Here is a 26,626-nt window from a genome sequence, read left to right as displayed (position 1 = left end):
TGATAGTCCTAATTATGATTATACTTTCATAATAGTCAGTCAGGTGAAGGGGGTATCATTTATTCTCACCAATGTAATAATCTCATTTGCATTGCCACAAAAAACAACGCAAAAACCCTGAAAGATTGTGTAAATACAATGTGTTTATATGCACTTTGTGTGATGTGATGTCTGTCAAATGTTGTAACAGATGTGTACATATGTGTTGTTCTAGATCAGTTCTTTAGAACCTGGTAGCCAATTCTTGGGTACTGATTAATGTGAAGGGCTACCAGTTTGATACACATTTTAGAAATAATAATTTTGGACAAATTACCTTGATTCATGTGTTTTATTAACAATTAATGATAGTCATATTTAAAGTGGAAATCAACCCAAACATTTTTTTCAAGTATATGTTCCCAGCAGGCCCAGTAGTTGAAATCCGGCATTCTGATTAATGTTGCGGAATAAGCACTGATCATTTTAATGATTTCTCACAATAAATATTAACAACGATTGAACATGTCGGAAACACAAATATCAATATGCAACACTTTATTTCTCTAAATCTCACGTCTGCTTATTTTCAAACTATCACTTTTACAACATTCCTAGGAAATGAAACTTCACTGGTGAGTCTTAAAACAGGCCTACAATATGTTCTCCTTCGGGGCTACCTGCACATGGGCATCACATTGGTGACCCCTGTAGTAGATTTATGACAGCATCTGTACCGCTTTTTGTCTATGTTTGCGTACCATAGGAAACAGGATTCTGGTTTATCTTCCACCATGTACCCACTGGACCATCTGAGGGGCTGTACTCACCTGGAAAAACAGAACACACACCTATGGGACAGTTTATTAACAACAGAGCTCATTCCAACTACAGGGTGAGTCTGGAAAATTTATCAGTTAATCAAATCCATCCATCACGTTTATATGAATGCATTATTGTTATTATTACTATTATAATTATTATTATTGATTAGTTGAATAGAGAACACTGAGTGAGTGAGCAGATATATTTCACAGTTTTTTCCACACATTTCACAGACAATCGTTACAAAGTGCCTTACGGGTCAGGTAAGTACCGTAAGCACTTTGTATATACAAGGTTACTCAATGTGCTTTACATGATTAAAAGTACAACATTTAAAAGTATGATTCAAAAACAACAAGTAAAAGACATTCAAAAGTACAGAATGTTATGAAATGTGCTATATTAATAAAATTGTATTGTATTATAAATAAAGACTGCTTACTAAAATAACTTAAAAACAAAATACAGTGCAAGTATAATACATTTCAAAATATTATTTTAAAAAGATTTAAATATCATTGTAAAATAATTATAAATAATTATTGAACAAAATAGAATAAAAAAATAAATTCTAAAAGGTAGACATCGGAAATGGGGGTATGGTGCAGTGAGAGATTTATTATTTGCTGGTTGAGAGCTAGCGTTGTTGTCATCTTTCCTTTGCACTGACTGCTTCTCGCTCCCTTTGTCACTTTTAATTTGGATCACCCTAATGGTAGCACAGCTCATGTCAGCCTGCTGTCGTAAGAGGTTTTTAAGAGGAAAGTTCACATGAGATTGGTGTTCTGAAGCCAGTACAGGTTTTTCATCCTTGCTTGTAATTACATTGCGGAGATGCTATTGCCCGAAACGTTTTCCATTATCCAAAAACTAACGCCATTTTTTCTACGGTATGTAGCTGTGAAATATAATGCTCGTATATCATCTATAACTAGATTCACATTCATCTGTGAAATTTATTTCTACATTTACTTCTATCAGGAGATTGTGAGTTCTTAGTTGTTTATTTAGCTAAAAAAAAAAAAAAAAAAAGAGAGAGAGTAAGAGTGGTTTGAGTTTGAATGGAAATATCTTGGATGGTTTATATTAAAAAGGTTTTGTTATTGCCCCTCCGTGAGCCATCACCTTACCATGAAGGGGTTTGTTTGTCCCGATGATCTGAGGAACTAAATTGTCTGGGGCCTTATGCCCCTGACAGGGTCACCCCTGACAAACAGGTCTGAGGTGAGGGATCAGACAAAGCACGGGTCAAATATTGAATTGCAATTTCCCTTGCCTGGATGAGGGTCACCACAGCCTCCCCCTCTGGAGCCAGGCCTGGAGGCAGGGCTCATTAGTGAGCGCCTGGTGGCCGGAGCTGCACTCATGGGGCCCGAAAGGACAACGTGGGTACCCCTTCTCATGGGCTCACCACCTGTGGGAGGGGACAAAGTGGACCATGTTCTGTGCCTCCATTGTTGAGGTGGCTGATCGGAGCTGTAAACTGTAAGGTGGTTGGTGCCTGTCGTGGCGACAATCCCTGAAGCCGCTGGTGGACACCGGCGGTAAGGCATGCCGTCAATCTGAAGGAGTTCTGTTTTGCCTATGGGACTCCGGAGGCAATTGACAGGTAACAGGTGGCCAGGCGGAACGCAGCTTCGGGCAGTCACTGAAGCAAAAACTTGAGCATGAGAGAAGTTCGGTGAGGCCATGGTAAACGACTTTCAGACAGCTTCAAGGAAATTCTGCTCCGGCAGTGCACCAGTAGCACTGTGTATAGTGGAGATGAGCCACTGCTGATCTCGACTCAAGACTTTGTGAGACGGTGGGGAGAATACTTCGAAGACTACCTCAATTCCGCTGACATGCCTTCTTTTGAGAAACCAGAGTCTGGGGACTCTGAGGTGGGCTTTCTTATCTCTGGGATTGAAGTCATTGAAGCGGTTAAACACTCCTCAGTGGCAAAGCCCACCAGTGGATGAAACCCACCCAGAGTTCTTAAAGGCTATGGATTTTGTGGGGCTGTCCTGGTTGACACACTTCTACATCATCGCGTGGACATTGGGGACCGTGTCTCTGAATTGGCAGACCGGGGTGGTGGTTCCCCTTTTTTAAGTGTGTTCCAACTACAGAGGGATCACACTCCTCAGCCTCTCTGGTAAAGTCTATTCAGGGGTGCTGGAGAGGAGGGTCCGTCAGGAAGTTGAATCTCAGATTAAGGAGGAGCAGTGTGGTTTACGTCCCGGCTGTGGAACAGTAGACCAGCTCTACACCCTTGATAGGGTCCTCAAGGGTGCATGGGAGTTTGCCTGTCTACATGTTTTTGTGGACTTGGAGAAGGTGTACCCCATAGGATCTTGTGGAGGGTGCTCTTGGAGTATGGGGTATTGGACATCCTAGTATGGGCTGTTCTGCTCCACATTGCTGGCAATAAATCCGATTTGTTTCTAGTTAGGGTTGGACTCCACCAAGGCTGGCCAGATTGCTGATAGCTCAGATGTGTGCTCAGTGCATGAAATAAATATTTTCCTTGGTTTCAGGCTGGATTTATCCTAGATAATGGGGTGAAGACCACTCAGGCAAATGACAAGGACAAAAGACCTTTCCTCTCCCTGGTTGGAGCCAGGTAAGAATTTGTGACCATCTTTTAGATTAGTTTTTCAAATTCTTTACTACACTCAGGGATTTTTGTCATTATATTATACTCTATTAAGTTATCTGTAATTGTTTGGCACGTCTGCCTCACACCCATGAACTTCTGTGCTTGCATCTTCTCCGGCTTGCTCTGGATACTCCGTTTTCCTACCACATGCGAAAAACAAGTATTTTAGGTAACTTGAGACGCCTAAATTTCCCATAGGTGTGAATGATTGTCTAAAGTCAGTATGTGTTCTGCAAATGACTACCGACTAGTCAAGGAAGTACACCTCATTTTACCCAAAATCAGCTGGGACAGGCTCCAGCTCATCCATGATCATAAAAAGGTCAAGAGGTATAGATAATAGATGTAAAGAATTATATATAGAATTGTATTCCTTGGGTTGAATTTGAACTGCCTTTACTCATACTTAGATTATTTGGTTCTGCATTCACATTTGCTTCTGCTCAGTGCAAAGTGCATACATAGAAAAAAACAGAAAAACGGAGCAGTACATGTACTGCTTCAACAGCAAATGCAATGAATATGATTTTCAGAAAATAAAACAGGAAATAGCAAACTTCATTTTCAATCCACCCAGTGATAGAATAATTTTGTGTGATTCCCAAGGTATGGGCCCCACCAGGATGCTGACCCTTTCAAACCTAGAGTCCCAGCTCACATTCAGCATTTTGTAGCCTATAAGAACCAGGACCATGGGGCCTGGCTGAGAGGAGGGGATGTCTGGCTGGATGACTGCCAGTGAGTACAAACTGAATGTTTGATTTTTGAGTGTCTTAAAATTAACCTGAATTTATTCATTTTGTAGATTTGCAGATAATGGCATTGGCCTCACTCTGGCAAGGTAAGACCTTCTACTTGATCACAAACTTGTAAATTAATAAAAATACATGTACAGTATCAAGATAAATTGCCATGCATTAAGGGAAAAATGTACACTGCGCATCAAGGGAGAAATGTACACTGCTGTACATTTTTAACCAAGGCGTCAGAGTGATGAGATTGGGGAGGTTTGGTTCCTTGCCCAAGGGCACCTTGAAGGGCACTTTGTTCAAGTAATTGGAAAACACATTTCTGTATTTGGAATCCACACTGGTAAACTGCGCTTTGAAACAGTCTGAAGTCATTCAAAAGTTGTCCCTGAAGTGGTAATTACTGAGAAATTAGGCTAGAGGATGATTTAGCCATGTTGTGCTTCCGTGGATCAGAGCATATGGACATGCATCGGACACTTATAATTTATTTTCCCAAGCCACGCAGAGCCACAACATGAGAGCAGCAGGTTGCCGACCACTGGGGTAGAATCACGACACTTCTAGTGTAGGATGCACAATTCCGATTTTTTGTAAACTAAAATGAAAGTACATCAGCACATAATGATTTGTTGTTTTCCAACTGTCGAGTCAAATCATGTCAATTTTTTTCATAAAGTACCATTTCACAAAAGGAACTTTACATATGGAGCAGTTCTCTAGCTATGCTCCTCAGTCCTTACACATAGGAAAATCATCAGAATTCTACATTACCAGGCAAAAGTCGAGGAAGGCAAAGAAAACTTTCTCTAAAAAAATCTCGGCCAGAACCAAGAGTCAGTGTGAAGTGGCCACCTGCCTCAACTCATTGGGTTAAGATTGAGAGACAGAGAGCCCAAAAAGAGAGAGACAGATAGTAGCAGTAATTATGGAGACACTTTTTTCTAACCTCTTCGTGGTATTTACCATCCAGACTAAGAGGCTCACGGGGGCAGCACTCTAAACGAAAAAGAGACTTAGAAATAAAATGTATTATTATTATTGTTATTATCATTATTATTGTTAAAAACGGTGGAAAGTACAACTAAAGGGGAGGGCTAACAGAGGTGACGGGCTGCTGACTCACTGGGACATTCAATAACAATACAACACTAATATATCAAAAAGTGCCCTTATTGGTGGTGGCTTTAGATTTTTCTAACATTTACTATCTGTGTGTGCAGTGGAGGAACATTTCCAGATGATGATGGTTCTCGTCAACAAGTGAAGAATTCTCTGTTTGTGGGGGAAAGTGACAATCATGGAATGCCACTCCCTGATAACAGTATCTGGGGCCCAGGGGGTGCTGACCTCACAGGCAGGACCCTCCCACGAGGCATGTAAGTGAAAGTGAAAAATGAAAAAGTCTTTATCCCGCCACCGTCTATTTCAGACCCCAAACTGCAAAGTAGATGCAAATCTCAGATTTACTTCCAAGAGATAAGATACTACCCGTATCACAAGTGTTCTAAAAGAAAATAGATTTCAGCCTGTAAAAATATTCAACCAACTTGGCCTGGTACCAAAGTTTACATGCATATTTAGTTCTATTGGCCTTTAAATCACTCATGTGTTGTTTAACAGGCTCTACCTGTAAAAAGCAAATTAAAACCTTCACCTGTCATTCATCAGTTGTGCAAGGAAGGTTAGATTTGTGTTTGTAGGATGGTTTTTTTTTTTTTTTTTTTTTTTTTTTTTGGTCATTTTTGATGTTACAACCTAAACTCATTCATTCATTCATTATCCATACCGCTCATCCTCACAAGGGTCGCGGGCGTGCTGAAGCCTATCCCAGCTGTCTTCGGGCAGTAGGCGGGGGACACCCTGAATTGGTTGCCAGCCAATCACAGGGCACACAGAGACAAACATCCGCACTCACAATCACACCTAGGGGCAATTTAGAGTGTCCAATCAACCTACCATGCATGTTTTTGGAATGTGGGAGGAAACCAGAGTACCCAGAGGAAACCCACGCAGGCACGGGGAGAACATGCAAACTCCACACAGGGAGGCCAGGGCCGGGATCGAACCCACGACCTCTGAACTGTGAGGCGGACTAGCTAACCAGTCGACCACGTGCCGCCCACAACCTGAACTTTTTTGAAAAAAATAATTTACTTAAATTAGTGTTTTCTGGTCAGAAAGTTGCACTCAATTTTATTTTTGGAGTAACATATAATGCTACGTATTAATTATGTATTTTGACAGCTCAGGCTATCTTGATATGTGGAATTTGAATGTTCTCCCAGTGCTTGTGTGCATTTTCTTCAGCTGAATATGAGTTTCAGTTGTTGTTTGTCTATATTTGCCGTGATCCATCTGGCCGCTCGCACAAAAACATCTGGGATGAGGTGCAGGTCATGACCCTGAACAAGATAAGCGGTTCTGAAGTCCAAATCCAAATCCATCCAAATTTGGTGAGAACCCAATTGATGAGTTCATAAACAATAATCAAAACATCCAATCCATCCAACTGCAACAACATTTCCTGTCCACATTTTTTTTTTAAAGTCTATACGCCCATGTTAAACTACCTAAATGTTAGTGTAATATTGTGATACCATAAATTAAGAACAATGTTAATTATTGCAGAATTTTCCACCTTTACAGTGAACACTAACTACAAAATTGCAGAGTCAAAATGTGCCATGCTGATTGAATCCTACACCAAAGACTGAGTAACACTTGTATTATTATTGTTTATATTTTAGTATTTATTATGCCAAACACAGTTATAATTGTTTCATACTCTGCTACATTTTAACAAGTTAACCATGGGTTTGCAGGGTTTAAAGCAGTGCTTTTCTTGATCCCTATAATCGTGTGGACTTCATCAACATTGGATTACGGTACAAACTGACAAGTTCCATTGACTTTTTACCGCACTTTCAACATCCTGGTCGAGGGCGTGACCAGCGGGACCTGCATGGATTATTGTTGGGTCTGTCAGGCGCCGTAGGTGGCGGAGGCAATGTAAACAAAGCGGGGCTGTCGAGATGGGCTATGGTTGGGCTAAGGTAAATACTAACCACTCAAATTACGCTGCTGAGGCGCTCTCTATCTCCGACGCCAGATATGTAACACACAAAATGGGTGATCTGGAACAAAAACTTGTGGGAAATCGTTAAGTTCGGGACCGTTGCATTTTATGAATCAAGGAAACCTGGCTACACACTCAGCTTCCCCACACTTCAGTGTAACTGTACTAGAGGCTAACTGCAGCACAAAGTGAAGTTTCATCGCCAGATTATGATGTCCAGTAATGTGCAGACTTGAACTAACGACAATTTAGGTTTAGAAAATGGATGTATGGATAGCAAACGCTATGACACTGCGCTGTGTCGTTACTGTCTTCTTCTTCTTTTCCTTTTGGTTTTTCCCTTCAGGGGTCGCCACAGCGAATCAATTGCCTCCATCTAACCCTGTTCTCTGTATCCTCTTCCCTCCATACCAACTACCTTCATGTCCTCCCTCATTACATCCATAAACCTCCTCCTTGGTCTTCCCCTAGGCATCCTGCCTGGCAATTCAAAACTCAGCATCCTTCTTCCAATATATTCACTATCTCTCCTCTGGACATGTCCAAACCATCTCAGTCTGGCCTCTCTGACCTTATCTCCAAAACCTTCTAACATGTGCTGTCCCTATGATGTACTCATTGCTGATCTTATCCATCCTGGTCACTTTTCCTCAGTGACACACGATCTCTCAAGACCAAACAACATCGCTGGTCTCACCTTTTGTACACCTTTTCTTACATTTTAGCGGAAACTCTTCTATCACACATCACACCTGACACTTTTCTCCACCCGTTCCAACCTGCCTGTACATGCTTCTTCGCCTCTTTTCCACACTCTCCATTCTCTTCAGTGCCCTCCTCACTTCATCCTGACTAATCTTTGCTAGTTCCTGGTCCACAGCAGTCACCTCTTCTAGTCTTTGTTCTCTCTCATTTTCCACGTTCATCAGCTCTTCAAAGTACTCTTTCCATCTTCCCATCACACTACTGGCACCTGTTAATAGATTTCTGTCCCTATCCTTAATCACCCTAACCTGCTGCACCTCCTTCCCATCTCTGCCTCTCTGTCTTGCCAACCGGTATAGATCAGCCTCCCCCTCCTTACTGTCCAACCTAGCATACAAGTCATCATAAGCTTCTTCTTTGGCCTTTGCTACCTCTACCTTCACCTTATGCTGCATCTCCCTGTACTCCTGTCTACTCTCCTTAGTCCTCTCAGTGCCCCACTTCTTCTTAGCTAACCTTTTTCTCTTGTATACACTCCTGTACCTGCTCATTCCACCACCAAGTCTCCTTATCTACTTTCCTTCCAGATGACACACCAAGTACTCTCCTACCTGTCTCCCTGATCACATTAGCTGTAGTTTTCCAGTCATCTTGGAAGCACCTCCTGACCACCCAGAGCTTGAACTCCTTCCTAAAAGTCATGCATTACTCTTCCTTTTTCAGCTTCCACCATTTCGTCTTCTCCTCTGCCTTTGCCCTCTTCATCTTCCTCACCACCAGAGTCATCCTACACACCACCATCTACACACCAACATGTCCATTGAAGTCCGCACCAATGACAATTCTCTCACTTCTAGGTATGCGCTGCATCGCTTCATCAAACGCTAGCCAGAATTTCTTCTTCTCCTCCAGCTCGCATCCTACCTGTGGAGTATATCCACTAACAACATTGAACATCACACCTTCGATTTCTAGCTTCAGACTCATCACTCTATCTGACACTCTTTTTACCTCCATTACATTCCTAACAAACTCCTCCTTCAAGATAACTCGTATTCCATTTCTCTTTCCATCTACACCATGATAGAACAACTTGAACCATGCTCCTAAACTTCTAGCCTTGCTACCTTTCCACCTGGTCTCCTTGACACACAGTATGTCTACCTTCCTCCTCTGCATCATGTCCACCAATTCTCTACCTTTTCCTGTCATAGTTCCAACATTCAATGTCCCTACTCTCAGTCGTATACTCTTAGCGCTCCTCTTCTCTCTCTTCCTACGAACACACTTTCCTCCTCTCCTTCTTCGACCAACAGTAGTCCAATTTCCACCGGCGCCCTGTAGGTCAACAGCGACGATGGCGGTCGTTGTTAACCTGGGCCTCGACCGATCAGGTATGGAAGTCATAGGTTTGATTCGCATCTTTGATTTGACAAAGGTTTTAAGCCGGATTCCCTTCCTGACGCAACCCTCTGTATTTATCCGGGCTTGGGACCGGCACAATAATACACTGGCTTGTGTCCTCTTGTTGCTACATTACTGTGTCGTTACTGTCATAATCGTAATTAATACTTGTTAGAATACAAACGGCCAAGCCTCATTGAAGTGTAGCTATGGTGAGTGATATTTTTAATCATTTTTTATTTTGGTCCTTGACAGTGTCTTCACGTTTAAATGACTATTAGCGCTAAAAAGGGGGGCGGCACGACTCAGTGGTCGAGTGGTCATCTCCCAACCCAGAGGTTGGGGGTTCGATCCCCAGCCTTCCTTGAGCAAGATACTGAACACCCAGTTGCTCCTGATGCTGTGTCATCAGATGGTAGATGAAATACAGTGTAAAGCTCTTTGAGTACCAAGAGTAGAAATATACAAGTGACAGCCCATATACCATAAAATGTTTGGGGTGGTCCAGCATTTATTTTAAAATATGTGTACGCATGTACTGTATGTGTGCAATGTGCATTGTTGAAAGGTCACTGCTAAATAAGTAATCCTGCTGTAATGTTCATGAGAGAATTTAAAAGATAGGAAAATAAAGATTTTTTTTTTTAGGAAGGAAGGAGGAAAGGAAGGACATACAGTAGTTTTCCTCTGCCACTTCAGATAGTGCTGTATATTGCTGGCGTCGGGCCAAAACCTCATAAGTCACATATTGGTGAATCTCATATTTAAAAAAAAAAAGTAGATTATTGGTCTCATGCGTAGGTGTTATTTTTACATATTATTGACCAATTTAAAGTGTTGAAAATGACTTGCTCTCTTTTACGATGCAATGCTAATGGTTGAACAAACTTGTAATTTTTGGGGTCTCTGAAAAGTGACTATTTAGGAGATACAAGTGCTTGTACCGACGCCAGCAATATGGTGTATGTTTTGTTAATATTCGTTGAATATCGTTGTTGTTAAAAGAATTGAGAGCCTGAGTCTTGTTTATTTAACTTAATTTGTCGTTATTTACATCCATCCATGATCCAAACCGCTTATCCTCACAAGGGGCGTGTTGAAGCCTATCCCAGCTGTCTATGGGCTGTAGGTGGGGTACACCGTGAACTGGTTGCCAGCCAATATTTATCCTAGATATTTTATTGTTCTTCATTTTAATGCAAATATTCCATATCCTTGAGAATTGTAGATAATTGCACTTAAAAAGGATGGACCTTAATTATTTTTGCTCTAACATCATCAGTACAGTGTATCAGTGGCATTTTAGAAAACAACAAACAAACGATACTATCGTTTATCATGATAGTTCCTGGGTAAATATATTGTCCGGAAAAAATGATTGTGACAGGACAACACAAATAATGTAAATACGTACACTGACTAAGACAAACTATTCTCTACCACCAGGCTTAGCAAGTTTTCCGGGGGAAAACCCTGGGTTTTTTTCTGTGCAGTGATTTTCCTATCCGGGGCATGCAGATCTACGATGGGCCCATCAATGTGCAAAACTGTACGTTTCGTAAATATGCCGCTCTGGAGGGACGCCACAGCAGTGCTTTTGGTTTTAGGCTTAACAACTCATGGCAGAGCTGCCCCAACAATAACGTGACAGACATCACCTTCGACCACGTACCTGTAAGTCAGAGTTGTATGTTAAACCTTTGAAACAAAGATTTTAACAGAGGTGGGCGTTTTACAAAATTTTACTGGTCCATCATTCGTCATCCATCCATCCATGATACCCTTCCGTTATTTGTCAGTCCGTCAATTTTTGTGATGAACTGAATTAATTGCAATCATCAGTCCGTCAGTAAGCCTGTCATTTAAGTCTGTCAGTTAAGGCTGGTTCACACGACTGGATAATCGGCCCGATTTTAGCCCCAAATCTCCCCTCCCGACAATTATAGGTCAGGGCTGACTCTCGTAATGGCTCCAAAGATAGTATTAGCAGATAATCCTGCCGTGTGTGGTGTGCTCAGCCTGATCTCGGCTGCTCGGAAGGACGTCCGACCTCAAATTGGGTATATTCAACATGTTGGATTGGTCCATCAGTGACGGACTGACAGACCGGTCTGTCAATCTGACGGAATGCCCACTCTGGTTTTTAACTGTATTTGGCAGTATAGTGTAGATTCTTTTATTAGGAGACTACATTTTAAAACATACAATACATAGTGTACATATACTTCTAGCATCAGTCAAGCAGATACTGCTTTATTTTTAAAAGGAATAAAAAGGGCAGTTTTGCATGAACAACAATTTGTCTGCAGTAGTCAATTGTAAATTAAAATACAGATTTACACTTTAGAATAGTACTTGAGAAAACACAAATGACAATAATGTATTTAAATTTGAGGAATACAATGTGAATATTTGTTACATTTTGCTAAGAATTGCTCATTCTACCTCAAATAGATCACTTCACGTGTGTTTTTTGGGGAGCCGGGTCCATGGTTTAATAAGATGCAGATGGATGGGGACAAGACCACTATTTTCCATGACATTGACGGCTCAGTGAGTGAGTATCCTGGAGCTTACCTGGTTAAGGAAGACAACTGGCTGCTCCGTCACCCTGAGTGCATTGATGTGCCCGATTGGAGGGCTGCCATCTGCAGTGGGCACTATGCACAGGTAGGTCATCAATGTAGGAACACACTCTTCCTCCCACAAACACATGTACTGTGATATCACCGTCCAACTGTTGCATTCCCAGTAATACAGATTTTTATGTTTACATTAGGCCTGCACGAAGTGTCTTTTGAACATCGCGATTGCGATGTGCGCATGCATGATAGTCACATCGTAGGACGTGCAATGTTTTAACTTTTATCTTTTTCTTAGAACACGCAAACTTTTGTTTTGCTTCAAAAAAGCATCAAGCTACTCCATGCTCTGCCTGTCTCGTTCACCACCTCCTTTCTGCCAATCAGTCACCGGCCCCTCCCCCTCCACTCTGCTGTCTGCTCTGAAAACACTAACTGTTAGGCTAGGTACACACCGCAGGTCTTAATGCTCAATTCAGAGTTTTTTTTAAAAATCCGATTTATTTCGTGTAAGTGTTCATATTACATTATAAATGCGACCTCATTCTTGTCTGCTATGAACACATGCGTCGTCAAAGTGGCCCGCATGTGGCAGAAGAAGAGACGACGTCACACCCGACGTGTTTGCGGAAGTAAATGTGGTCCAGCGTGTCGGGGCATTTATACAGTCAAGCGATTAGGTCAAGCAATGTCATTTTTTTCCAACATCGTGCAGTCCTAGTTTACATATCTAATTTTCTTTTGGGAAATTTTCGCTCCATCACGGAAATCCGTCAAAATCGTCGACAATTAATTTTAATCATCAATGCGTCGTTTATTTATACATTTATTTATGTGGCGCATTATTTTTCTCGCGAAACTACTGCGTCTCGCTCTTCTCACACTGGCTGTTTTCCTGTCTGCAACGCACATGCACAGTGGTGGTAATCCGGGTCATATGTGATGTAAACAGAAGCATTGGGGTGAAGTAGTGTAAGGGCTAATTTGTGTTAGCAACGGAGCCCGAAAGTTACGCCGCATTTCACCAAATATACTCAATACAATGCAAACCTGCCTTTCGTGGCAGCACGATGGGGATAATTTAAAAAAGGAAGCAATTGCCTGATGCATGATTTCATATCTGACATATCTGACACAACTGTGCCTAGAAGCTAGTTACAATTAGCATACACACGTTACGGAGTGTGTTTGATGTAACGTTGTACTGTTTGCTGCGCTAACACAGTGTAGCATCTACTATGGATTAAGCAGCCTTTAGGCAGTCAACTCGCGTTTATTAACAACCAAAACTGTGTGTTTATGCCCGTAGTGGACATCGAAGCAGGAAGCACTCCCTGCTCTCTCTCTCTCTCTCTCACTCGCGAATGGAGTGATGCATTAACAAACTGGGAAATAATAGCACCCAACACAAAAATGACATGTGCCACTCATCGGCATCACATAACAATAAAACCCATAATTAAGTTTGTTGCCATATACTACGTTATAGTGCAAAAAAAGTTCTTCCTTTTTTTGTTAAAGGTGCATACCGCCTTTTGATTGTGTAGATCAATTTAGTACTTTTAAATTATGCATACTTGTGAAGAAAAACAAAACCTTTTCGATAAAGGTTAAGTTAAGAAAAAAAAAAACAAGTGTTTATTTTAGTTTTCTTAAGCTCAGATAATTTTCCCAATTTACTCCTCTGATTTCACTACCTTCCGTTAAAAAGAAAATCCTAGTGCCCAAGAAGAGTGATATGTATACAAGTATTTCTTTTTGTATTTATAGATAATTTCACTGTATTAGTGCAACTCTGCATTGTGTATAGTTTTGTTTCCATTTTAAACTGCACTAAACAATTAAAGCTAAAATTTAAGGCTTATCGCCATCAATTTAAATTGCTGCCTTATTTATAAACATGTCAGGAATGATGGCTTAAGTTGCAAAGTTTAATACAAGTTTAATGTACTATCGTCTTAATTGTCTTTATGATTAGTTTCTACATAAAGAATTCAAGCTGTAACGAATGATGGTTATTATAAGAGCAGCAGCTTGCTGCTGCGATTTGCCGAAATTTATATATTATCTGATTAGTCGACTAATTGCAACTACTGTTAGTGATTAGTCGACAAGCAAAATAATTGTTTGTGACAGCCTTAGTTTGAGTACGTATAGTGGTGTATAAAAAATGTGTTTTAATAAGGTAAAATATATTTATAGCAGGCTTCCTCACAAACCGGCCACAGTATGTGAGGACACAGGACTGTGTGTCTGACGTGCTCCTCTGCAGCACGGGGGCCCCACAGGGAACTGTCTTGGCTCCCTTCCTGTTCACCCTCTACACCTCGGACTTCAACTACAACACCCCTACCTGTCACCTGCAGAAGTTCTCTGACGACTCTGCGATTGTCGGCCTCATCACAGGCGGAGATGATCGGGAGTACAGAGAACTTACTCAGGGTTTTGTGGACTGGTGCCAGCAGAACCGCCTCCTGATCAATGCGGGGAAATCCAAAGAAATGGTGGTGGATTTCGGTAGGCGCCAGCACTCTTCACCTGCACCAGTGAACATCCGGGGAACAGATGTTGAGAGAGTCTCAACTTACAAGTACCTGGGTGTTCATCTGAACAATAAACTGGACTGGAGCGACAACACAGACGCCCTCTATAGGAAGAGTCAGAGCAGACTCTTCCTACTCAGGAGACTGAGGTCTTTTGGGGTTCAGGGGACACTCCTCAGGAACTTTTATGACTCGGTGGTTGCATCGGTCATCTTCCAGGGAGTGGTCACCTGGGCAGGCGGCGTCTCGGCCCGGGACAAGAAGCGGCTGGACAAACTGGTCAAGAGGGCCGGCTCTGTCCTGGGCTGCTCCCTGGACTCTGTGGACTCGGTGGGGGACAGGAGGATGTTGGCCAAGCTGTCATCAATGCTGGGCAACCCGGACCACCCCCTCCAGGGCACCCTAACAGCACTCCACAGCACCTTCAGTGACAGACTGTTACACCCTCGCTGTGCAAAGGAGAGATTCCGCCGTTCCTTCTTGCCTGCTGCTGTCAGACTCTTTAACAAGAACATTGTGTAGTCTCTACAAACTGGCGGTCATTAGTGCAATTGTGCAGTCCTGCACCTGAGCTCGTATCGTGCAATACCCAATATTCCCCACTACTGTAATACCGTGCAATACTCAACATTCCCCACTACTGTTAGTCTAGTTTTATTTTTATCCAATGCTGTTCCTTACATTTCACTACAGCACTGCAGCACTGTCACTTAGAGTATTTTTTCCTCTGTACTATGTACAGGCCGAAATGAGTGTTCCTCATATTTTTTATGTAGATGTAGGTTAGTGTGTATACACATGTGTATATACACATGTTACTGCGTATATCTACATAGGTTTGATTCTAAATGTTTGCCGTCAATGTTATACATTAATGGCCACATTATGCCGCCGCCCCTGTGTGACCTATATCTTTGCTACTGTAACAATGAAAATTTCCCCACTGTGGGATCAATAAAGGCATTCTTATTCTTATTCTTATTCTTATTCAACTATTGAAAAAAAATGTCTCTTTTTTTCCTCATCGTGTGACTAATAAAGGTAATGTTGCAGATTTTCATTGATCGTGGGTGGGTCTGGAACGTAACTCCAGCGAATGAGGATCACTATTTTTGTTTTATCATATTCACTCTTTTGTTTTTCCAAGATGATCATATCACTCATTAAACATGCATACCTTGGCTTACATTCACAAGCTACAAATTAGATATGCCTGCAGCCTAATTAAAGTCAATACATGAGTTGTGTGAAAAACTCTGCCTTTATAATGATGACTAAAACAGTGTTCACTTGACTGCAGATCTGCGGCAAGGCCAAACAATCCCAATTTGTATCCGCACTAGTAAACCGTCATACACATACACACATACGGATACATACCTCCTGCATACAGAATGCTTTTTCATTTAGTATATTCATTCTTTATTTGACATCAAATTGTGGCAATGAAAAGTTTTTTTTTTTTCCATCTGTACTTAACTTTAAATCCACACCGTTCTTTTTCCTTATCTTTAACCCCACTCCTCCACAAAGTTTTGTGTAACTTATTCCCCCATTTTGGGGGGAAATTCAGTGAGACATGTTTTTGCATAATCCGGGATCCGTTTGGGATCCGTTCCAGCATCTGTGACTCTGAACAGGACAAATAATGTAGTAGAAAATGGATGGATGAGGCTGGTCGACCACGGTGGTCGACTGGTTAGCACGTCTGCCTCACAGTTCAGAGGTCGTGGGTTCAATCCCGGCCCCAGCCTCCCTGTGTGGAGTTTGCATGTTCTGCCCGTGCCTGCGTGGGTTTTCTCCGGGTACTCTGGTGTCCTCCCACATTCCAAACACATGCATGGTAAGTTGATTGGACTCTCTAAATTGCTCCGAGGTGTGATTGTGAGTGCGGATATTTGTCTCTGTGTGCCCTGCGATTGGCTTGTGAGGATAAGCGGTATCGATAAAGGATGGATGGATGGATTTCAGATTCAGAAAAATGTGTAAAAAAACATTTATATTTACAGACTCACATTTTACTTAATATTAAAATACTCTGACTTGAGACTTAAATCAGCCTAGCAATTCCATGTTTGTTTCCTACAGATCTACATCCAGACACGTAATCCTGCCAACCTGAACATGCACATAGTGAGAGACGAGTACCCTGACCGACCCCTGACATTAGAGGGTGCATTGGGGAAGAGGAAGCACTACCAGCAGTTCCAGCCAGTCATCACATTGGCAAAGGGCTACACCATCCATTGGGACCAAGCTGCACCTGCTGAAGTCACCATCTGGTTTATTAACTTCAACAAGTAAGTGAACACATCAGCAGAACCTCCCACATCACACACAGACAAGATTATGACGTATACCACATTTACAAAAAGCGTTTTTAATAAAGAACTACGTATTTATTCACTTTTGCAGCCATTATACTTGAAAAAAATATAAAAGTTTAGAATGGATATAAAGTACAATGCATTCCATTATCATCAGTACATCCACTGTATGTGTATCTTTTTGCATGTGTCAAACTCAAGGGCCTTCTTATGTTTTGTTGCCCTTAATGTAATTGACAAGGAAGCTTACCGGAATTATCTGTTTGTACTTGGCAAAGCATAGCAAGAACTGATTTCACTGACATCTGTTTTGATGAATTTGATTACATGGTTAAAAAAGTATATCACTCACACTCACAACACTGCATCAGTGTTAAACGTGTGGCAGGAATTAAAGCACTGAAAAAAGTCTTGAAAAAGTAAAGAGCTTTTATGAAATATAGTATATATTTGTTTGTCTGTATTTAAGCGCTTATTACAAGTTATACAACCATTTTTTGGGGGGATGAAAAAATATTGAATATTGGATACGCATGTAAGAGTCTCATGACGAGATTATACATTTATATGGTTTCTCAGTTCCTGCCACTCTGATAACTATGGCACATAATGTGGCCCGTGATAAACTTTAGTTTCCCACGCCTGTATGACAGAGAATGACATTTACCATCACCTCATTACTTTGGTATGTATGTGGGTAAAATTTCATTTTATTTATTCATTTCACGTTAATCCAGAATTACCAGACATTCTTCAAAAGACGATTTTCCTCTGACAAAAAGGAAATCGTAAAGAAAGTTATGAAAATGCACCGTCTTCATGCAAAGTCAATGGGGGTCGAGATTTTAGGTTAACTTTTTTGCAGAATCTGAGTTTCAAACTTCCATAATGTTCTTAATCATAATCATAATCATAATCATTCAGCAAATAAGGTATATTAAATTACTGTTATAAATAATGTACAACATTTTTAAAATAGATGCCAAAACTAATTCCCGGTAAGAGTCGAGAATGAAAATATACACTATGTATTTTCATACATCTTAAGGAACAAATATAACACAGGAGGTATTTGTAGATGATAAAATTCATGAAATTAGCATTGGAAGCGACAGAAAATATGAGCCAACATGGCGCGTCAAAGTAACATCACTGGTAAACTCTAAGTCTGAAAAACGCATCTGTAAATTGACCCGTTTTACTCATATAATGAATATATAATTACAGGAAGTCCGCAAATTACGACGTTTCGACTTTGCGATGCCCGGCACGGGCATCCTCCTCCATTTTGTCCCCAGCACCATAGTGACTATGTTTACATTAGGGATGGGAATTTTGACTAATTTGCCCGCCAACTAGTCTCAAATTTTATTTGCGACTAGTCGACTAGTCTATAAGAAAGAAAACTTGAATTTGAATACATATTGAATTCAAAGTTTAAAATGCAAATGATGTGTGTATTTAGGGGCTATTATAGTCCAAACATTCAGGATAGTTTGTTCATTTAAATTCTATTGATGTAACAACAACTGACTGAATAAAGATGAACAATTGAATGAGAAATACATTTCTGATACATTTCCAATGCAATGCATGGCATTTATTATGAATAATGTAATGAGTAATGTTACCGACTCCCAGTCCAGCAGGGTCTTATTCGCTAGCACCGGGCGAGAGCAGTTCTCTCTCTTGGTGCTCAGCATATTTACAGAGGCCGAGGCAGAGACGTGTGGAACAAGATGCCTGATACTTAATGCCGCGTTTAACCGACTAGTAAAATACAAAACGTTTAATAAATCGTAGACGGTTAAACGGTTAAACGACTAGTCGCGCACATCCCTAGTTTACATGCACTCAATATACGGGTTAAAGCCAAAATTCTGGAAATTCTGGTTTCTGAAACATTCTGAATAACCCGTTTACATGATTGAGCGGACAGAGTTGCTCCGGCATTTGAATAACCCACTGTGTACGGCAACACACGGCATCATGACTCAAATGGACGTCATTTCCGCTTGTTACTTTCAACTGTCAATAAAACACTTGATATTTATGTCACTCACCACATGAATGCATCCGGTTTCTTCCTTTCTCCAAAAGTGTGCTTTTGTGCTGCGTCTCTGAGCTTCATCTACTACAAAGACCAGCATTCCTTGCGGTTGAGCATGCGCAGAGTGTCTTGATCGTGTCTCTTTGCGTGCCAGTAGTATTTCTGCCTTTTTCGCCCTCCTCTCCTTCTTCTCTGAACACTTCTCAGCAGCAATGCTAAGTACGGCATCTTATGCTATTTATTTTAATGTATTTTTGTTATTTTTATACAAGTATTTTGACGTAAATTTCGACTTTAACGGTGAGTCAGTGTAGGAACGGAACTCGTTCATAAAATGAGGACTTCCTGTATTATTATTATTGACGACTTAAAAATTCTGAAAATGTTGACTGAGTCTTATACTTGGTCTTTAAAGAAATTTTGAAGATGTGATTAAAACAAGGACACCTGTCGTTAGTGGTTTATAGTGGTAAGATGAAAAATGCACAAAATGGAGCACAAAATCAATGGTTCCGCCGTCTCTCAAAATGCATGATCATGACTGTGGATCGTAGAGTGACCATTGTAGAGTCATTCAGCTGCGGATACACGTTACTGCTCAAAATGCAGGTTAAATAAAGATGGTAATTCAGCTTTATTGTGTGACACCCCCATAGTTGGGTAGTGGCGACGTAGCGGCATTATTACTTTAACTACATTTTTCAGTCGCGTTGTCGTCGCCTCACTGTGTTGAACAGAGGGCATCAAAGCCCTATCTAACAGAAAAGTAGGACTACTTCTCACTCCAGACCGCTGTCAAGGCCAAACTTTGTAAAATTGTATCAGCACTAGTGCATCAACATGCACATACATACATACAGATACACACCGCTTGCATATCGTGACTGTCCTGTGAAAAACACGTATGTCTAATTATGTTTTTTTTTTTTTAATTTTCACATTGAGATGTCCGTAATATGGAAACCCCATTAACGTAAGAATACAGAAAACGAAAAAAAAAATGTACATATGTTTTTCACAGGACGATGATTACTTTTTAAATTTATATTCATTCTTTATTCGCCGATTACAGTATTTGCCATCAACTTGTGGCAATGTAAAGTTGTTTTTTTTCCCAAATCCTCAAACTATTCTTAACCTTAAATATCCACCGTACTTCTTAGTACTTCTGAGTAGTATGACTGCTTTTCTCTTTGACAGGGGTTATTTCTTGATATGAAGAACACAGAATACGTTCTCGTAAGCTTGCCAAGTACGGTCTTCCTAAGAACTTAAGTGAGAACGTTCTTCCTAAGGAGGCGAGTCTCTTTGTTTATTGGAATGGCTCTGTTCTTGTTGTTCCCTCCCATCCCCCCACCGACCAACTCTCGACGTGTTTCCGAGATAGCAGCGCTAAATGTATCTTGAGATATTTTCTTAGCCAAGCCTGCCGATGCATCCTTGGTTTAAGCTATCTGACAAGAACATCTGTGTATTCCGTGCATATTTTCGTTTTTTTGTACTTTAAATTGAAACAGTATTTTGGCTGCGACTGATGACGCTTCACGAGATCACAAGGACGTAAAAACGGATAAGAACGGCAATTGAGGAATGACAAGGGCTTTGTCGCCATCTTTTGGCCAATATATTAACAACACATTGAGTTCGCCTAAACGTGGTCAAACCGCACTGTATCATGATAGTCAAGTGAAATTACTTACATAATGTTAAATACGTTTATAAATACAATACAATACAATACAGTTTTATTTATGTAGTGCAACAGCTATAGTTGTAACAAAGCACTTTACATACAACAACAAAATTGCCATAATATAAGTGAAAGCAATAAATTAACACAAAACACTATATAAAATAGACACCGGAAAACAGACGAAAACTGTCTCAGGTCGTATCAATAGCCAAAGAATATAAATTTGTCTTCAAACGGGTTTAAAAAATGGACAGAGAGGGGGCCTGCCTAACATTCAATGGAAGGTCATTCCAAAGGGAAGGACAAGCGAGAAGGTTTGATCTCCTCTGAGGTCCGGAGGAGGGTCTTGGAGAGGTACACCGGGGCGGGGCCGCTTAAAGACTTCCAAACAAATAGAAGCATCTTAAAATAAACCTTAAAATGCACTGGGAGCCAGTGAAGGAAGGCCAGAATTGGTGTTATGTGCTCCATCTTCCGAGCTCCAGTTAAGAGGCATGCAGCAGCATTTTGGATCAACTGGAGACGTTTGAAAAAGAACTGGCCGACTCCAAAATAAAGTGCATTACAGTAATCTTGCCAAGATGTAAATAAGACATGGATTACTGTTTCTAAGTGCTGATGAGAAAGGAAGAAAGGAAGGGCTTTACCTTAACCAGCTGTTTCTGACGGAAGAAGCTGGACCTTACAACATTGTTGATTTGCTGGTCAAATTTAATTCACTGTCCAAGTTTAAGACTGTCAGCTTTAGATATGAAGCCAGAGGGCCCAGGTCAACAGGGTGGGATGTAGAAGAGCTGACCGAACACCATAACTTCTGTTTCCTTTTCATTGAAATTTAAGAAATTTAGGACATACTTGCTTTGATGTCCTCTAGACAGGACAAAAGTGGCCTTAAGGAGAAAGTGTCTTTTTTGCTCAGCGGGACAAAGATTTGACAGTCATCCGCATAGCAGTGGAAGGAAATACCGTGTTTTTGAAGGATGGAACCCAGGGGCAGCAAATACAATGAGAACAGCAAGGGCCCCAAAATAGAACCCTGCGAAACACCATACGATAGAAGGGCAGAGCGGGACTCAGAGGAACCTAGGCTAACAGAAAAAGTCCTGCCAGCCAAAAAGGATCTAAACCACTCTAGAGCGCTATCACTAATGCCCACTTGGTGTTGCAAATGAGCCAAAAGAATATCGTGGTCCACCATATCGAATGCTGTAGTCAAATCCAACAAGACATACATTGTCTCCAGTGCCTTTTGCCAGGAGGATATAATTAAAAACACGAAAGACGGCTGACTCTGTGCTCTGCATCATCTTGAAGCCTGACTGGGAAACCTCCATGCCATTATGTTCATCCAAGAAATATTTTTGTGAGTGCACCACTTTTTCCAGAATTTTAGAAATAAAAGGCAGCGTGGAAATGGTTCTAAAATTTGACAGCACATCTTGATCAAGGCCAGGTTTCTTAAGCAGGGGTTGCATCACAGCATGTTTAATGTTGGGGGACTACATCAAAAGACAGGCTGCTGTTGTTAATGGCCAAAACCGATTCACCAATACTCGGGAGGATCTCCTTAAAGGAGTGAGGAGGAACGGAGTCATAAGGGGAGCCAGATGGCTTAATATGGCAAACCACATCCTCCAAAAATGCCAAGAACCGCCTCAAAGGAATCGAACACTGCGGAACAAGGGACGTGGACAGAGAGGTCAAATGTGGCATTCGAAACAAGAGCCCTAGCTGCAGCAACCTTGTCAGTGAAAAACTGCAAGAATCTATCGCACATTTCAGGGGACGAGTCAGTGTAAATCAGCTGACGGGGCTTCAGTTCAGGATCAATTGTTTTAAATAGAGCACGTGGATCATGGTGATTTGCCTGAATAGGATTTGACAAGTGTTCCCCCTTGGACTCCTTAACCTTTCTGTGGTAACAACGCCAGCAGTCCTTTAGGATTTGATAAGAAACCTGCAGCCTGTCTCTTTTCCACCTGCGTTCAGCTCTGCGGCATTCCTGTTTAGCTGCACGAGTACTCTTATTAAAACATTGCTCCGGTCTACCTTTTGGCCGCATATTTTTTAATGGAGCCATAGAAAAATGATAAAAAATGTCCAAAATGTTAAGGCAGGATGAATGGAACCAAGTGCTGTGTTCCTCTGTGTTTGAAGAGGGAATACAAAGCCGATCAAAAGCATCAGAGAACCGACTAGCAGAGGCACCTGCGCTCACTAGCAGTAGCTCTGACAGCACTGGAAAACGTTACATCAAAGAGCACAGTCATATGATCAAAAATCACACTGTCCAATACTTTCGAATTTGAGACCGATATAACAAATGTAAGGACCAGGTCAAAAGTGTGTCCTTGCTTTTGAGTGTAGCCAGACATGCACTGCACCAAATTGAAAGAGTTATAAGTCTTAAGAAGTCCTTTGCCAATGGTTTTTCAGGACAGCACAAAATGAATATTAAAGTCCCCCATAAACAGAATGTGAACATATAGCAGCATGATTTTGGCAACAAGATTTGAAAAGTCATTCAGAAACCCCTTGTTGTACTTGGGAGAATGGTATATGACAGTGCAGAGCACATGGACGACGGCACTGGCAACTTCAAAGAAAGTGCCTTCAAAGCTGGTGAATGATGTGGCTAATATGCACTGTTTACAGTATACCGTTTACTGTTTAAGTTGACAACATTTTCATGCTGTTTGTATCCTGCTGCAGACAAATGAAAATAGCAACTAGTTGTTGGAGAGATTCTAGTCTGCTTCCTGACTACTGTTGAAGCGCCCTTGAGCAAAGTATAACCACAACCACGGCTAACTCAAGAGGTGCATAAGCACTGTTTTCACAACTTGTTCACTCTGACTTGCATGCCTGGTTCACTGTGTGGTGTGCAATACAAATATACAGCAGAGTGTGAGTTGACTTTCCCCACAAGCGATTATGAGTAAAATACACTGCAGCTCTGTTTGCATTTTGACATTTTTTTCACAGCGGTATGTGAACCTTAGTACGCTGGCTACAAATCCTTACAGATGAGCCACTGCTGGCCTCCCAATACTGTTGGGTTCGGTCAGGTTTCTTACATATAAATACAAAGATAAAAATAAAATCTAATTAGTAAAATAGCAAACTAAAACAAATATACAAATATTCCTAAAGCAAATCATTCCACCCAAATGAAATGGTTCTATTTTGTACATAGGAGTAATGATCTTGTAATTATAACCAAACAGGAATGGTTTACTGTATAACTATTGAGTGTTGGTTCACTACTAACTGAAACTACACAGGGCTCAGTGCCATTGGGTGGAGTTAGCGAGCACGGAAATAGCTCTATAATATGCATGAACAGGGCTGAACTATGATCGCTAACAAAAAGGCCATTGCCATTACAACACTGTGACTGCTTTCACTTATTCACTGCTATGGATTCAGAATCGTAAATGCCAAATATGCATTTTAAGTGGGAGGGTTGGTAATGGATGAGTTATTAAGAACATAAAAATTTTACTTAAAAGTGTTTTTAAAAACAGTCGCCATTCCTCCACCACGACCTGAAGTTCTCGGAGCGTCCAAGTAAGAACATGCAGGCAGTAATAGTTTAATCATCGCACTGCACTCACCGGCGCCAGTTCAAGTCTCCGTCAGGCAGAGGAAATCCAAGCCATTGGAAAGAAATAGCTCCCTAAGGATAAACGATTTGTTCATCAGCGACCGGGCTTTCAACAACGCTATCCTTGTGGGAGCAGCAGCAGGTGCGTGTCACCTCCGATCGGCGGGCCCTGGGAAGCTCTTTGAGAAGCTGATCGCATCCTCGGGCGCGGCTTGGATGACAGCACGGCCGAAGCTCCTTGGCGCAGCCAACAATGGGTAGCAAGCAGCAGCTAATGGTGGTCCCGAGCGCGCCACAGCGGAGTACATCTGTGCGTCCGGGAGCGAACAGGGGACGAAGCGTACAACAGCTCACTTTTCAGCCTCGCCAGCTGGCCACCACGTTTCCCAGGGTGCCGCTTCCACCATGATGGGAGCGCATGGACACGGAAAAGGTCTGCCACAATGTGAGCAGGCAAGGTCCTCTCCCAGCCATGCTCAAACGCACCTGAACCTCCCAACGCCGCACTGCAAGTCCAACAAAGACACCAACAGAGAGTCACCAAAAACAGTAGAATAAGCCAAATTGTCAAGAGGGTCGCTGAACACACCGGCGCACAGTACGCCATCTTGACAAAAAAAAAAAATTAAAGTTAGTTATCTCAAGATGAAAATTTTGGAATTGGCTGCCATTTGAGCACTTCCTGGATCACTAAGCTTCTCACCCTTTGGCTGAAACTCATTTCAGCTGCTGGTATCTGTGATTTTCTTCTTTTGGTCACAATTCACAGCTCATGACCATGTGTGAGGGTGGGAATGTAGATCGACCGGTAAATCAATAGTTTTGTCTTTCAGCTTAGTTCCATCATCCACACAACATATTGATGCAGAGTCCACATTACTGTAGACAGTTGAGGAGGGGTCATAACAGTGGCACAGTGGCCAAATGTTTAACACTAGGGCCCCATTGACATGAATTTTTTTGGGCAGAAAAACCTTCAGCTAACCGATTAATTGGCCGGTTAAAACTTCTTTTTTTGTCTCTTAATGCTTTTACGCAAATATTAGGCATATTTGACCGTTTTTCAATCATTTATGTCACATGTGGATCGGGATTTGAACCCATACGCAGACATGACATGGAATTGTAGAGTAAAAGGTCTTTATCAACGGAAATACAAAGTAACTACAGAGAGTTGAAACTGGAAGAGGGTCCAGAAAACGATCTTGACTTGGATTAAGACAGCAAATAAAAAGCAGTTAGACGCGACAAAGACAACAAACCAACAAAGACTGAAAGAAAACAATAAAACAAATACAGACAAGACAATGAGCAACACTGGACAAGACACAAAGTGTATAGAGGGAGCTGACTGGGTAACACAAAGGATTGGGCAAACAAGCACTGGTGGAAAAAATCCGCTTGACTTGGACTAAGACAGCAACCAAACACACGCGGAACCATTGAACCAACAAAGACCGAAGGAAAGCAAGGAATTAAATACAAATTGATGAGACGAGGAACACCTGGACAAGACACAAAGTGTTAGCGGGAGCTGATTGAACAACTCAAGGGATCGATCTGGTAACCGAGCACAGGTGAACACAATAACCCAACGAGACAGACACATTTAAAAGAATCACAAGGAAAACAAACTAAATTCCAAAACAAAATTCAAATCAAAATCAACAACAGAGTAGAGAAGTCCAGACAAGCGATTCCTGGCGGAACTAGTCCAGTGGGTGTCCAGGATGCCAGAAGACATGGTCTTGGCGGCACCAGTCTGGTGGGGGACCCAGTGGCCAGACGAGAGAGGTTCTTGGCGGGGCCAATCCAGTGGCCGTCCCAAAGACCAGACGGGAGGTTCTTGACGGTGCCAGTCAGGTGGGCGACCCGAAGGTCAGACGAGAGGTTCTTGGCGGGGGTAATCTGGTGGCCGTCCCAAAGCCCAGATGAGAGATTCTTGATGAGGCCTATCTAATGGCCATCCAGAGGGCCACACTGGGGGTGAGGGCAGAATCGGAAAGAGGCCGCAGAGCTTGCGTCCCCGTGACATAATCCGAGGGAAGCCGCAGCGCTAGCGCCCTTCTAGCAGAGTCAGATCAGTCACAGGCCTTGTGCTACCTTAGCAGAATCGGAGGGAGGCCGCAGAGCTTGCACCGCCATAGCAGAGTCAGAGGGCAGCCGAAGGCCTTGTGCCGCCGTAGCAGAATCGGAAGGAGGGCACAGAGCTTGCGCTGCCGTAGCAGAATCCAAGGGCAGCTGCAGAGTTTGCGCCAACGTAACAGAGTCAGAAGGCAGCCGCAGGCCTTGCAGTACCTTAGCAGAATCAGAAGGAGGCCACAGAGCTTGCGTTGCCATAGCAGAATCCAAGGGTTGGAGCCTGGTGGTGCCGAGGGACGGGGGCTTGCATTTGCTGAGGCACCAGGACAGGGGCCTGAATGAGGTACAGAAAAAGGCGGG

General features: G+C 41.9%; 1 protein-coding gene and 1 pseudogene across 3 annotated transcripts in view; one reads left to right on the top strand and one right to left on the bottom strand.

Moving 5' to 3' along the window:
- The window catches only part of cemip (cell migration inducing hyaluronidase 1), a 216,620-nt gene that overhangs the window by 165,192 nt on the left and 24,802 nt on the right, over window positions 1–26,626 (top strand). For all 3 annotated transcript variants that reach the window (XM_086025001.1, XM_086025000.1, XM_086025002.1), the window contains 8 exons: window positions 746–874; window positions 3,324–3,409; window positions 4,052–4,183; window positions 4,251–4,286; window positions 5,418–5,573; window positions 10,876–11,056; window positions 11,837–12,052; window positions 16,596–16,807. In XM_086025001.1, the coding sequence (XP_085881127.1) occupies window positions 746–874; window positions 3,324–3,409; window positions 4,052–4,183; window positions 4,251–4,286; window positions 5,418–5,573; window positions 10,876–11,056; window positions 11,837–12,052; window positions 16,596–16,807 (1,148 nt within the window). The remainder of the gene's footprint in view (window positions 1–745; window positions 875–3,323; window positions 3,410–4,051; window positions 4,184–4,250; window positions 4,287–5,417; window positions 5,574–10,875; window positions 11,057–11,836; window positions 12,053–16,595; window positions 16,808–26,626) is intronic.
- Window positions 7,884–8,779, bottom strand: LOC147150638 (uncharacterized; annotated as a pseudogene).

This window comes from Filicampus tigris, chromosome 3 (assembly GCF_054856515.1).
Source record: "Filicampus tigris isolate MCC_2025a chromosome 3, RoL_Ftig_1.0, whole genome shotgun sequence".
Classification (NCBI taxonomy): domain Eukaryota; kingdom Metazoa; phylum Chordata; class Actinopteri; order Syngnathiformes; family Syngnathidae; genus Filicampus; species Filicampus tigris.
The sequence above is the reverse complement of the archived record's forward strand: the minus strand, read 5'-3'. Positions and strand labels throughout refer to the sequence as shown.